At 48.7% G+C, this 12,918-nt stretch overlaps 1 protein-coding gene and 1 long non-coding RNA gene across 3 annotated transcripts in view; one reads left to right on the top strand and one right to left on the bottom strand.

The window, feature by feature from the left end:
- The first annotated feature begins 2,778 nt into the window (after positions 1-2,778).
- On the top strand, positions 2,779-5,891 carry LOC115096567. The gene is made up of 2 exons (XR_003858104.1): positions 2,779-4,616; positions 5,277-5,891. It is a non-coding gene; the product is annotated as an uncharacterized LOC115096567 (long non-coding RNA).
- Positions 5,583-12,918, bottom strand: part of ERAL1 (Era like 12S mitochondrial rRNA chaperone 1) — a 48,597-nt gene continuing 41,261 nt past the window's right edge. For both annotated transcript variants that reach the window (XM_029611355.1, XM_029611354.1), the window contains 3 exons: positions 8,176-8,325; positions 6,582-6,662; positions 5,583-6,229 (listed from right to left, as the gene is read on the bottom strand). In XM_029611355.1, coding sequence (XP_029467215.1) covers positions 6,107-6,229; positions 6,582-6,662; positions 8,176-8,325 — 354 coding nt within the window. In that variant the 3' untranslated portion in view covers positions 5,583-6,106. The remainder of the gene's footprint in view (positions 6,230-6,581; positions 6,663-8,175; positions 8,326-12,918) is intronic.

Raw genomic sequence — 12,918 nt, 5'->3', positions numbered from 1 at the left:
GTATGTCTTATATTGGAAAAACAGTCGAATTTTTTAAATACCTGTCGGAGGGCCGCGTGGGTCCAGGCGGCTGGCGGCGGGAGCCGGGTGGTCGCGTGTTACCGTAAATCTAGGCCGCGGGCGGGTGGGCGCTTGTTCCAGGCGGCGGCGGCGGCGGGGGCGGGTGGACGAGCGTTAAATCTAGGCCGCGGGCGGGTGGGCGCTTGTTCCAGGCGGCGGGTGGACGCGCGTTAGTTCGAGACGGCCGGCGGGTGGTCGCGTGTTAAATCTAGGCCGCGGGCGGGTGGGCGCTTGTTCCAGGCGGCGGGTGGACGCGCGTTAGTTCAAGAAGGGCGGCGGGTGGTCGCGTGGTTAAATCTAGGCAGGTCGCACAGGCGCGCATTCATTCACTGCCGGTGGGGCAGCCCCCACCGGCAGTGAATGAATGCGCGCCTGTGCGACCCGGCCTAGATTTAACACGTGACCGCCCGCCGGCCGTCTCGAACTAACACGCGTCCACCCGCCGCCTGGAACAAGCGCCCACCCGCCCGCGGCCTAGATTTAACGCGCGTCCACCCGCCGCCGCCGCCTGGAACAAGCGCCCACCCGCCCGCGGCCTATATTTACGGTAACACGCGACCACCCGGCTCCCGCCGCCAGCCGCCTGGACCCACGCGGCCCTCCGACAGGTATTTAAAAATTTTTTTACTACGTCTTACTTTCGGGGGATGTCTTACATTAGCCGACCCCCCTAAAATTCCCACTACGTCTTACTATCAGGGGTGTCTTACTATCGGGGAAACACGGTAGATAGATAGTGACCCATCTTGGGGAGAGACAGGCCAACCAACCACATGAATGGAAGGAGGACTCCGGCTTTTAAACATTTGCTTACTCCTCATCTACAGCACTGCTGTTGTCCCTATTGTGCTGAGTAGTAAGTGTGCGGTTTGCACTTCAGTTTGTGCTGAGGGTGTGTGTGAGATGAAGTTTTGTGCTGCTGTCACCTGTGCTGGGGTAGAAGAGTGTGCGTGAGGGAAGCTTGCCTGCTACAGCCCGTGCTGGGTTACAAGAGAGTATGTATGAGGAAAGTTTGTATTGCTGCTGTCTTTAATGAACCTGTGCTGGGTGTGTGTGTGTGATAGAAGCGTGCATGGCTACTGCCTGTGCCGGAGTAGAAGAGTGTGTGTGTGTGGTGGCGGGGGTGAGGGAAGCTTGCACTGCTGTGGTTCATGTTGTAGCTGTTCTGGGGATGGGCACCATGTGTGTGCAAAGCTTGTATTACTGCTGCCTATGCTATTCCTGTTCTGGGGTGGGACTGTGTGTACCATTGTCTATACGGTGCCTGTGCTGTGGGGAAGCTTCATCGTTTCAGCCTGTGTTGTAGTTGTGGGGAGGGCCAATATATGTTTGTGGAAGTGGTGGTCCCTATTGTGGGGAGGGCCAGGATACATATGTGATGGAGAAGCTTGCATTACTGTTGCCTGTGCTATTACCTGGGCTGGGGAAGGGATGTAGCTTGCATTTGTTTGGAAACCATGTAATGGGTCCTTGTCTTTCACTAGTCCCTGTGGAAATAGCACTGCCACTGAGAGTAAAACCTCAGTGAGAGTCTCTGCTGTTTTTCACCAGCATCCACACTCACTCGTATGGTAGCCTTAACCCCAAGCACAGAGCCAGGACTTATCCAGAAGTGGAATTTGCTGGAAGGGTTATTACAAGTTGCTATGCTGTTTGTATCTAGCTTGGCCTTTTACAAAATGCCACTGGTGGTGGAAGGAGATAGGAGACAGCCGACACACGCTCTGCTTATCATTCAGCACTATCCCACACCATTACTCCTGAGACTTTAGACCTAAAGTCAGTGGTTTTCAGTTTGCCCTCTCTCTCCTTTTTAAGGGCTTTGAATTCTAGATAGAAGCAGGAGAGAGTTTTGTGCTAGGCACCCACCATGGTCTCCATTGCTTTCTTTCCGCTCAAGCAGAGTGCAGCGAGACACTATCTCCTAGGACAGGATTTGCCCATCCTGGTCTCCTTTATTCCTCACCTCAGTGTTCAGAAACGGTTGGTGATGTTAGTGGCCGCGGCCTGAGGGCCTTCACCCTAGGCATGATGGCTGGGAACAGAAACTCCAGGTGTGCAACTTTAAGAGCAAGCTCCTATCAGCACACTAGGTAACCTGCAGGGGCCCAGGCTCAAAGTCACTGCATAAGATCACAGCGACTGCGCCCTTTCCCTGGACAACAATCATCACGGCCTTGCCTTAGCTTGCAGGTCATGTTTCATCATGAAATGGGGCCCCCTCACTCCTCAAATGTGCGTAGCTGCTCCAGCTGTCTGCTTACTATTATTATTATTTTTTTTTAATTTGTGGGTCTTTTCCAGTCTCAAAGCAGATTACAATCAATGTGCCATTAACATTCTTAACACAGGGGTGCAAGTCTAACCCTCTAAAGAGAACCTGAGTGTATAATTGCACTGATCTTGCCTGCCACAGGTTGACTCTGCCGGCTGCTTTACACCTACAGTAATAGCAGATGGAGTGCAAATACACAGTCCTGTTTGTAACAAACCTGCGACCTGCACCTCTCCTTACTGCCAGTCTCCCTTTTAATCAATCTGTATATGACTTTGCAAGCCATGTAACATTTTCTGAAATGCATGCGGACTGAAGCGTACTTCAACTCTCACCGTTTGATTGGTAGCCAGAAGGCAAGTCCCCTGTGGCCCTCAAAGGGCCTGAATCCCTCCACCATCTACACAAACCAGGAAAAAATCTTTAGGCAATTAGGCCCTGTTTATATTTTGCCTTTCAGCCACTTTTAAGTAGTAGAGGCATTTTTCTTTCACCAAAGGACTCATAATCTAAGCTTGTCTCTGAAGCAATGGAGAGGGGAAGGACCTGGCCAAGGACCTAAGGAGGCACAGTGGGATTTAGAACCCTGGCTCTCTGCTCTAATCACTCATTTTGTGCAGCCTCCTCCTCCTCCAGTTTCTTTACTTTATACACCGTGTGGCAGGCAGTCCAAGGGCCAAGCCAGAGAAGAAATGGTTAATGAGGGATGGACCTGATAAGAGCACTGACTCCATATGCAAATGAGACCAGGCCCTATAAGTGACTGGGACAGAGCCCAGCCCTGGAGGCAGCATGCTTCTCTGTCCAGGCTGCCGGCATCCTCACAGCGACAAGGAAGAGAAGAGCAGCAATGGCAGCGCGCCACGTAAGTGACCCCCACCCCTCTCCTTTTCCTCCAGCACTTAGGAAGACGGTAGGTCAAAGCAGCCCTAAAGTAATAGCAGCTCACATCCTAGTTTATAGATGACTGCCGTGTATTAATCAATACGGAGCCTCTCCGCGTACACCTCTCACCAGTCTGTGCTTACCCGGAAAATGCAGCTGGCTGGAGGCCCACAGCCCAAGCTTCATTATTTCATTAAAACATTTCTATTCTACTTTTTCCAGTTACCTCTATTTGTGCTTTCTTTCTGTAGCTGGAATAATGAAGCATGCTCCAGGGAAACAGTTACAGGACTGGGGCTCTGGGCTGAGGAGGTCACTGAAGGAGCTGCCCTTCCAAACAGGTAAACAAGAGAATTGCCCCTAAGTGCACACCACCCCCTATCCATTCTAGCAACCTCTGAGAATTGTGGGATTTATACATCCTGCCTTCATTATTATAAAAACACAGAACTACATGCCGAGAAGTGACGAGGAAGAGCAGGCGTGGCTCAGAGTATTCCTCAGGAGAGGCGGTCAGCTGGGCTCTCTGCTATCACCCAAGAGTTCAGGGAGGTACGGACAGGTCACTCACATTTCTACAATCATTCAGCTAAGCACTCTTCTCCTTGCTAGACAGAAGCTACTTACTGGATTAACTAAGTGATGTGTCATATGCACCCAGAAATATGAGCAGGAGGAGGCAGGGAAGACTATTCCCGCTCTCATAGCTCGAGTCAGCCAGCAGTATGCATATTACACAGCACTGTACAAACATGGACAGAGTATGGCAGGCACAGACTGTTAGACAAAGTACATTTTAACACAATTAACATTGTACAAAGCACTACTGGCAGAGAGCACTCATTCCCAGAATAAACAGGCAAAATGGACCCCATCGTGCTATGCACCCCTAGATCACATCTTCTGCGCTGGGAATATTGCCAAGGTAGCAGTCACAGGCTCCTCTGCAGGGGAGGCTTAGTCGTCAGATTTAGGGTTCCAGAAGAAGCACCGGTGCAGGGCCAGCACTGCAATGACTGCGGTGAGAAGTTGGGGGAGGGGAAGGGGAATCTCCAGGTAGTTGGTGTGAATGTTCAGGGCACCAGATTGCAAGGCTGGTTCTGATCCAAGCTGGAAGAAACTGCTTGACACCCCCCCCCCCTCCCAAAAAAAAATGGGTGGGTTGAAGGAGACAGAGGGACAATCACCTGTCAGACTGACAACCTGAGGTAGTCACACACAATCTGCTCCCGAGGACACCTACTGTTAGCTGTAGAGCAGCACTGGAGTCAGCATCCAACCAAGACCCCAAACCACTAAAGTCTTCCCACCAGCTTCTGAATTTCAGGTTTTTACCACGCTACCTGCACCTGCAAGGCAGAGATGGCTACGCAGAGCCACCAGAACCCAGCAAGAGGTACTTTTGGTTCTTTGTGCTCACTTCTCAGCCCTGTTCATCTGCTTGTATGGCAAAACCTGGGTGATTTTATACAGGAAAAGGGCTTGTCTTCTCACTGTCAGAGAACAGCAGCTCCCACTCCGCATAGGATATCATCATTACTGTAAGTTTGCTATAAGACACTACAGTTATAGATGATGTACTACCCTGAGTGACACTTTCTCTGCAGCTGTCCAGGAGCTAACTCTGACCCACGGCTCCTGAAGCTGAGATTTTTATCCCATAACCTCCCTCTCTCCTAAAGAGCTCCCAATCTGGGTTATGCCTCCCTCGTCCACCCAAAACAATGCAGCAGACAGCAAATGTCTTACTATTCCTCTGCATTAACATGTAAACCTATGTAATATACCCCACTGAATGGCTGTATATAAATAAATGTATTCATGCCGCCTCCGACAGGGGGAACCTGGCATTAGAAAAGATGGGTCTGGGAGACTGCAGCCCTAATGCAGAATTTGCAAGTTCAACGCTCCAACAGCTGCACTGTTTATGCTTCTGTGTCCTAAAGATTGAGTGGGATGGGGCAGGGAGAGAGTTTTAATTGTAAAGCTGAGTAATTCTGTACTTCTGAAATGCTTCCATGTTGTCCTGGTGACCCTGCTTGCGCATGTGTTACAGATAAGGCACTGCTCTCTCACACGCACAGTGTCCCAGGCACCTGAATTCCACCTCTTCTGGGTGCTGCGGATTCAGGAAGAAGAGTTTTCCCTGCCTCTCGGACTCAACGGCCAAGGCTGCACCTGCATCACACCATTCCTAAGGGGTGGCGGCTAAACCGTTACCATTACTGAGTTTAGTAATGGTAACGGTTCTGCTGCTGCCCCTACAGTCAGCATCACAAGAAGAGCACTGCCATTCACTTTAGCCCGTTATGTTCTGTTTATATCACTTCTGATTACTATTGTACTTAAGAAAAATAAACTGTTATGATCAGATTATGTATTTATAAAATGCAGCTCATAAACAGATGAAAAAACTAAACTGGTGTTTCTCATTGGGAACTGGGGAATGGTGGGACAGATACATAAAAAGCATAACATACTGGCGGCAGCGCAGCTGCACCTCAGTATATAGGGCAGAGTCTGTCAAAGCTTTCTCTGTCTCCATCTGCTGGAGGGGAGGCAAAATGCAGGCGTCTGGATTGATCCGGGTACATACAGGGAAATACATATTTACTATTGAGTCGGACAACAATTTATAAAAAAAAAAAAAAAAAAAAAAAAAAAAAAAAAAGGGTAAAGCAGATGCTCCAGTCAGGTGAGGTCACCCAGCCCTGTGATCATGTGACAAGCAGGCCCACCAGGCTTGGTCAAAGCCATGCACAGGGCCCAGACTCCCATGCAAGGCTGAGACATGTACAAGAGGCTCTCACCAGGCAGGTTACATGTGCGATGTGGCTGCCATGTCCTATGTCACATCACTGCCCAGCAGGTTAACACCACGCCCTGTCACTTCTTCACTTTCACTGAGAGTTTTAAGTGGACATCACAGAGGAACACATTCATGAGATCCTCCCCAGCCTCCTGCGCAATCCGACTGATCAGCTGACCTCCACGCCCAATCAGTATTTTCTGTGAACATAATGTTTAACAATATAAAATTCCATGCAGAGAGAAGACAGACCAAGTTCTCAAAACCCACATTTCCGAAGTTGCTTTTAAATCTTAAACCCTTTCTTGCCTGGAGCTCAGCCTTCTCACATTTAACCATACTCAGTCTAAGAAATACATTTCCTGAAGCCTTTTGGTTGTGTTGACTAGACTGTAAGCTCCACGGAGCAGGGACTGTTTCTTCTTGCAGCAATACAGAGGCAGGTAAGCAGTGGGGTGACAGAGGCAGTCAGGGGCGGGGCTCTGCTTACTCTATCCTCTCTGGAAAGCTGTGCCCCCAGCTCCTATCTAGCCACCCCTTGGGAATACTCACCAGGTGACTCTCCTTCTGTACCACAAGCTTCTGAAGGATGGCTAGCTCCCCACTTGGACCCTCCTCCCACAGCTCAGTGTCCTGCAAGATCAGAAGAGAAACTCAGCCACAGCAGAGGGCTTTCAGCATGGGTTACAGGGAAATGCAATCCAGCAGTTCTCAGCTCTGAGCTTTCAACTTAAAAGAATTCAAAAGGCCTGGCATACAGAGGATCCTTGTTACAGAGATCAGCTGGAGTCGGAGGCCCTGGAACAGGAAGTGACTTGGGCAGCTTGGAGGGGTCTTAGGGTGTCTGTCTTCTATCAGAACCTGATTCTGTGAGCTGTCCTGACAGAAACGGCCAGATGCCCCCGCCCCCCTCCCAGCTGTGAAGAGGCACAGCAGAAAAAGCAAAACACTTCCAGAGAATTCTGCAGGAAAAGGCACATTTCCTAGTTATAAGAGAGCAAAGGTTGTAAGATTAAACACTGAGAGCTGTACCTCAGAGCTGGCAGGGAGAGCACTGGTGGGAACTCCCATTCATACTATGCTTCACCTCTCCTCTTTTTTTCCCCCCCATTCTCTTCTGTGCACTCTTTTCTAATGCCCAGGGATAAGTTTCCTCACACCCCACAGGGCTTCTTTCTACTGAATCCTCACTGCTGCACTTTTTCTGACTCAGTCAGGAACCTAAAGGTTAAATTCCCCCAGTCTCAATTCTTAGTACTTGACCCCCTCTTGGATTCCTGTAATATTCTGCTGTCTCCAGCTCTTTACCCTTTCACAACCTGCATACATTTGGCTGAAGGCCCATTCTCATCTCTCTCACTTTCTTCAAGGTTCTCGTCTTTCCCTTGAACTGCATTCACGGTCTTGCCCCATACACCTTTCTCCTCACAATCCCTCACACATTCTCTATTCATTTAAGCCATCTCTCTCCTTGTACCCGGATGCAGAATGTGCTGTTACTGCGAGTGTTCAAGGCTCAACTTAAACTTGTTCCCTGCTTCTTTCCATTAACCATGGTGATGGGGGGGGATGGAATAGCTCCCCCTATGAGGGGCTGGGGAGGTTGGGGCTGTTCAGCTTGGAGAAGAGATGGCTGAGGGGGGATATGATAGAGGTCTTTAAAATCATGAGAGGTCTAGAACGGGTAAATGTGAAATCAGTTGTTTACTCTTTCAGATAATAGAAGGACTAGGGGGCACTCCATGAAGTTAGCAAGCAGCACATTTAAAACTAATCGGAGAAAATTATTTTTCGCTCCGCACACGGTTAGGCTGTGGAATTTGTTGCTGGAGGATGTGGTTAGTGCAGATAGTGTAGCTGGGTTTTAAAAAAGGTTTGGCTAGGTTCTTGGAGGAGAAGTCCTTTAAATACTATTAATCAAGTTGTCTTAGAGAACAGCCATTGCTATTACTGGTTATCAGTAGCATGGGATCTACTTAGTGTTTGGGTGCTTGCCAGGTACTTGTGACTGTAGGAAACAGGATGCTGAGCTTGATGGACCCTTGGTCTGACCCAACATGGCAATTTCTTATGTTCTTAACCCTTCAGACACCTTGAACCAGGGTGACAGAAAAATAAAAGCATTTCCACATGCTGCTGCTTTTACCTGCATCACATTGTAGGGTACCTCCTGGGGAAGATACTCCAGTAGCTTCTCACGGATGATGTTGTCACAGATGTCCTGTGGGGACTGTGTAGTGAGGACATCACTGTGGAACTCCCAGGGACTTGGCTTGGCCAGTGCCAGAAGGTATTTCTGGGAAATAAAACAAGCAGAAGCTTGAGATGAGGGGGCTCTCAAATCTCCATCTCCAAGCATTACTTAAGGATGGAATTCTTTGGACAATTCTCAGGGGGGATCATATATAGAGAAAGAAAGAGGCCAAACATTGACAATACGATGGCAAGCCTGTCCGAATCTCTGATGATGCCCAAATGGAGGAGCCTTGGGGATAAAGGAAAATTGGTTCTTACCTGCTAATTTTCGTTCCTGTAATACAGCAGACCATTCCAGACCAGTGGGTTGTGTATCCCTACCAGCAGATGGAGTCAGAGAACAAAATATTTGGACACTGCTACATAAGAGAGTGCGCCACCTGCAGTCCCTCAGTAAATCAGCCTGTACCCAAGCCCTTGAAACTAAGCTTCAACCAAGGGTGACCGATCCCTCCCAACTAACCAGAGGTCTAGGTTGCACAAAACCAACAAAACATACACCGGTAAGCCATCGGCCTTGCTGTTTAATAGAAATCCAGTCATTCCTTCAGAATACTAAAATCTCCAGAGACTGTCTTTCGGAGTCAGAACGGGGTGGGCCTCTGGAAAGATCTGCTGTATTACAGGAACGAAAATTAGCAGGTAAGAACCAATTATCCTTTCCTGTACATACTCGGATCATTCCAGACCAGTGGGACGTACCCAAGCCACCGTATACTGGGTGGGCCTCCAAAAGACCCGCTCGCAGAATACTCTCACTGAAGGATGCCTCCTCCTGCGCCCCTGACATCCAAACGATAAAACTTGGTGAAAGTGTGAAGGGAAGACCAGACAGCTGCCCTACAAATCTCCTGCGGAGAAAGGAGTTGACACTCCGCCCAGGAGGCCGCCTGTGCCCTTGTGGCATGGGCTCTCAACCCCACAGGAGCCTGCTTTCTTTTAAAAATGTATGCCGAAGCTTTCGATGCTTTATCTCCCTTCTTGGCCCCAGTAAATAAGGCAAAGAGATGGTCTGACCGTCGAAAAGCAATAGAAACCTCCAGATAGCGGAGGACGTGCCGCAAATACAGCTCCCTCTCCCGGAAGGAATCACGGGACCAGTCCGGAAAAGCTGGAAGTTCCACCATCTGATTGACATGGAAAGAAGAGACCACTTTGGGCATGAAGGAACTGTTCGTAAGGATACCTTGGCCCGGTAAATTCTCAGGAAAGGGTCTCTACAGGATAAGGCTTGCAGCTCCGAAATCCTCCGTGCCGAACAGATAGCCACCAGAAACACAGTTTTCAGAGTCAAACCCTTCAATGACGCCCTCTTCAACGGTTCAAACAGTGCTTCCCATAGAGCGTAAAGTACCAAATTTAAGCTCCACTCCTTTGTGCACTGACAGACGAAAATGCTTCGCTCCTCTAAGAAACCTGATATCTGGAGGGTTCCCAAAGCAGCTACCTGAACTCGAAGAGAGTTAAAGGCTAAGCCCTTAGCTAACCCATGCTGCAGGAAATCCAAAATCTGGGACACCCCCACAGCCACAGGGGCTCAGGTTCCTCTGCAAGCATCAACCTTCAAACACCTGCTAAACCCTCGCATACGTCATCGACGTAGCAGGTCTCCTAGCCTGAAGAAGAGTGGAAATTACAGACTCAGAATACCCTTTCAGACGTAACCTCCGCCTCTCAAAAGCCAAGTCACAAGACAGAAGTGATCAACTCGATCCAAGAATATAGGCCCCTGAAACAGAAGCAACAGAAGATTTATTTATTTAAGAACTTTTAATATACCGAACGTTCGTGGGACACATCACGCCGGTTTACAAATAACTGAAGCAGGCTGAAAATTACAATGGAAAAGGGAGGGGTGAGTGGGGAGCAGGCAGGAAAAGGGAGAGGAAAAGGGGGGGGCCAAGGACAACAGGAGGAAGAATGGCAGAGAAGTGGGAAGAGAAAGGAACCAAAAAAAACCAGTAATCAATAAGGATGGTAATGGAGAAATCATTAAGATCGAACATATATACAGCAAATTTCTTAAGTGCCAGAATACAGGCGAGGTACTTATTTACAGTTGGGTTGTTAGATTGGCTCTAAGGCGGGCGGGCTGGGCTCTAGAATGGGCGGCTCTAAAAGACAGACAAGAGCATAAAAGGAAGGAGAGAGAGGGTGGGGAGCGGGAAAAAGTAAAGGGAGGGAAATCTCCTCAAAAGAGGATGGGAGTGAAAAAGAGGGAGGGAGATGGGGATGGGGTGGGGGAAAAGGCTATGTTTGATCAATGTCTGGGTAGGCTTGCCTGAAGAGCCAAGTTTTTATGCCTTTTTTTGAAGGTGTGTAGGGAGGGTTCAATTCGTAGGTAGGGGTGGAAGGGCGTTCCAGAGGAGCTCCAGTCCAGAGACTGGAATGCTCCAGTCCAGAGACTGCCATCAAATCCTGGCTCAGCATGACTCTTGAAATTGCTGACAAACTATGCCCCATCTCCAGACGTAACATTACCCAACCCACAAAAAATCATCAACCCTGGTACACGACTGAACTAAGATCCCTAAAAAATACCCTCAGGCAGCGAGAGAGAAGCTGGCGTAAAGCCCCCTCACCTCAACTCGCCTCAAGTTTCAAAACTACCCTTCACCAATATAGAATAACCACCCTCAAAACAAAAAGAGACTACTTTTCAGCTACTTTTCAGCACTCCTTGTTATTTGTAAACCGGGTTGATGTGATGCCTATCATGAAACTCGGTATAACAAAAACAATAAATAAATAAATAAATAAGATTCACCAATACATGTACAACCCGAAAGCCCTCTTCAATTATGTTGCCAACCTCACCAAATCCTCTCAGCCCACTATCCCTGAGAATGATGCCTCCACTAAGAGCGAAGAAATCGCCCAGTATTTCCTCACAAAAATCACCAACATCCTCCGCAGATTTCAACACCCTTCTCCATCTACCTCCCCTTCCCCCTCCCTCCAACCTTCCCCCACTTCACCCACCCTCCAAACCCTTGACCTGACTTCAGCTAAAGAAGTGGAATCTATTCTCAGAAAACTCAAACCAGCTTCCCACCCTTCAGACACCATTCCCACAAAATCCCTCCTCTCCATCCCGAATACTATATCCAAACCCATCGCAGACATCATAAACTCCTCCCTCTCTTCAGGCTCTGTCCCAGATGCTCTCAAACAAGCTATTGTCAAGCCCCTCCTAAAAAAACCAACACTAGACCCTAAAGACCCCGCTAACTTCCGCCCTATCTCTAACCTGCCCTTCCTATCCAAAATTATGGAAAAGATTGTAAACATCCAACTTACAGAATATCTAGAAAGCAACAACATTCTGCATCCAGCCCAATACGGCTTCCGTAAATACCTCAATACAGAAACCCTCCTGCTCTCCCTCACGGACCACTTACTCATAGGCATGGACCGAGGCAACTGTTACCTCCTCGCCCTACTCGACATCTCAGCTGCCTTTGATACCATCAACCACAACCTCCTCATCAACCGGCTATCCGAAATGGGCATCTCAGGCCTAGCCCTACTATGGTTTAAATCCTACTTATCTAACAGAAAGTTCTCCGTCAAGATAGGAAACGCCAACTCCACACTCTACCCCTTGTCTCAAGGTGTCCCACAAGGCTCCTCCCTCTCCTCCACCCTTTTCAACATTTATCTCACACCTCTATGTCAGCTCCTCACAGACCTCGGCCTCAAATTCTACCTCTATGCAGATGACGTTCAAATCGTCATTCCCATTCACAACTCTCTCTCAGATGCCCTTGCCTTCTGGAACACATGTCTTGCCAACATAAATGACTTCCTCACCAACATCCACCTCGCTCTAAACTCCTCCAAAACAGAGCTGCTCCTTATCTCTCCTCACCTCCCTCCCAAACCACTGATCTCCAACGATCCAGCTTTCAACGTCATAACACCCCAACCCACAGTAAGAGACCTTGGGGTTATCATAGATCAACAACTCAATCTCAAAAAACAGATCAACTCCATCCTCAAAGAAGGTTTCTTCAAGCTTCACATCCTGAAGAAACTCAGACCCCTCCTCCACTATCATGACTTCCGCACCGTCATCCAAGCCACCCTTTCCTCAAAGCTGGACTACTGTAATGCTCTCTTCCTCGGCCTACCCTCCTCCACCACCAAGCCCTTACAAATGCTCCAGAATGCCATCGCCAGGGTCATCACCAACTCAAGGAAAGCTGATCACATTACCCCTATACTCAAAGAACTCCACTGGCTCCCCATCGCATCCCGAATTCTCTTCAAAATTCTAACCATAGTGCACAAGTCCATCCACTCGCACAATTCCAATTGGTTGGATGAACCCTTTCGTCCTATACGCACTGAACGACCCACTCGCACTGTCAACAAAGGCACCCTCTCCATTCCCCCTTTGAAAAAAGCCCACCTCTCCTCTACCAGGGACCGTGCACTATCCATTGCAGGCCCTAAACAATGGAACGCCCTCCCTACCACTCTCAGGCTAGAGCCATGTTACGCCAAGTTCAGAAAAAAACTTAAAACATGGCTCTTCCGACAAGCCTACCCTGATTAAGTACACTGACTTCCGCAAGTATCTTGCCTACGCCTTGTATATTCCTGTAAATAGTCCGTTGCAGTTTTATTT

Source organism: Rhinatrema bivittatum, chromosome 8, assembly GCF_901001135.1.
Source record: "Rhinatrema bivittatum chromosome 8, aRhiBiv1.1, whole genome shotgun sequence".
Classification (NCBI taxonomy): Eukaryota; Metazoa; Chordata; class Amphibia; order Gymnophiona; family Rhinatrematidae; genus Rhinatrema; species Rhinatrema bivittatum.
Note: the sequence above shows the minus strand (reverse complement) of the source record. Positions and strands in the feature narration are given on the sequence as shown.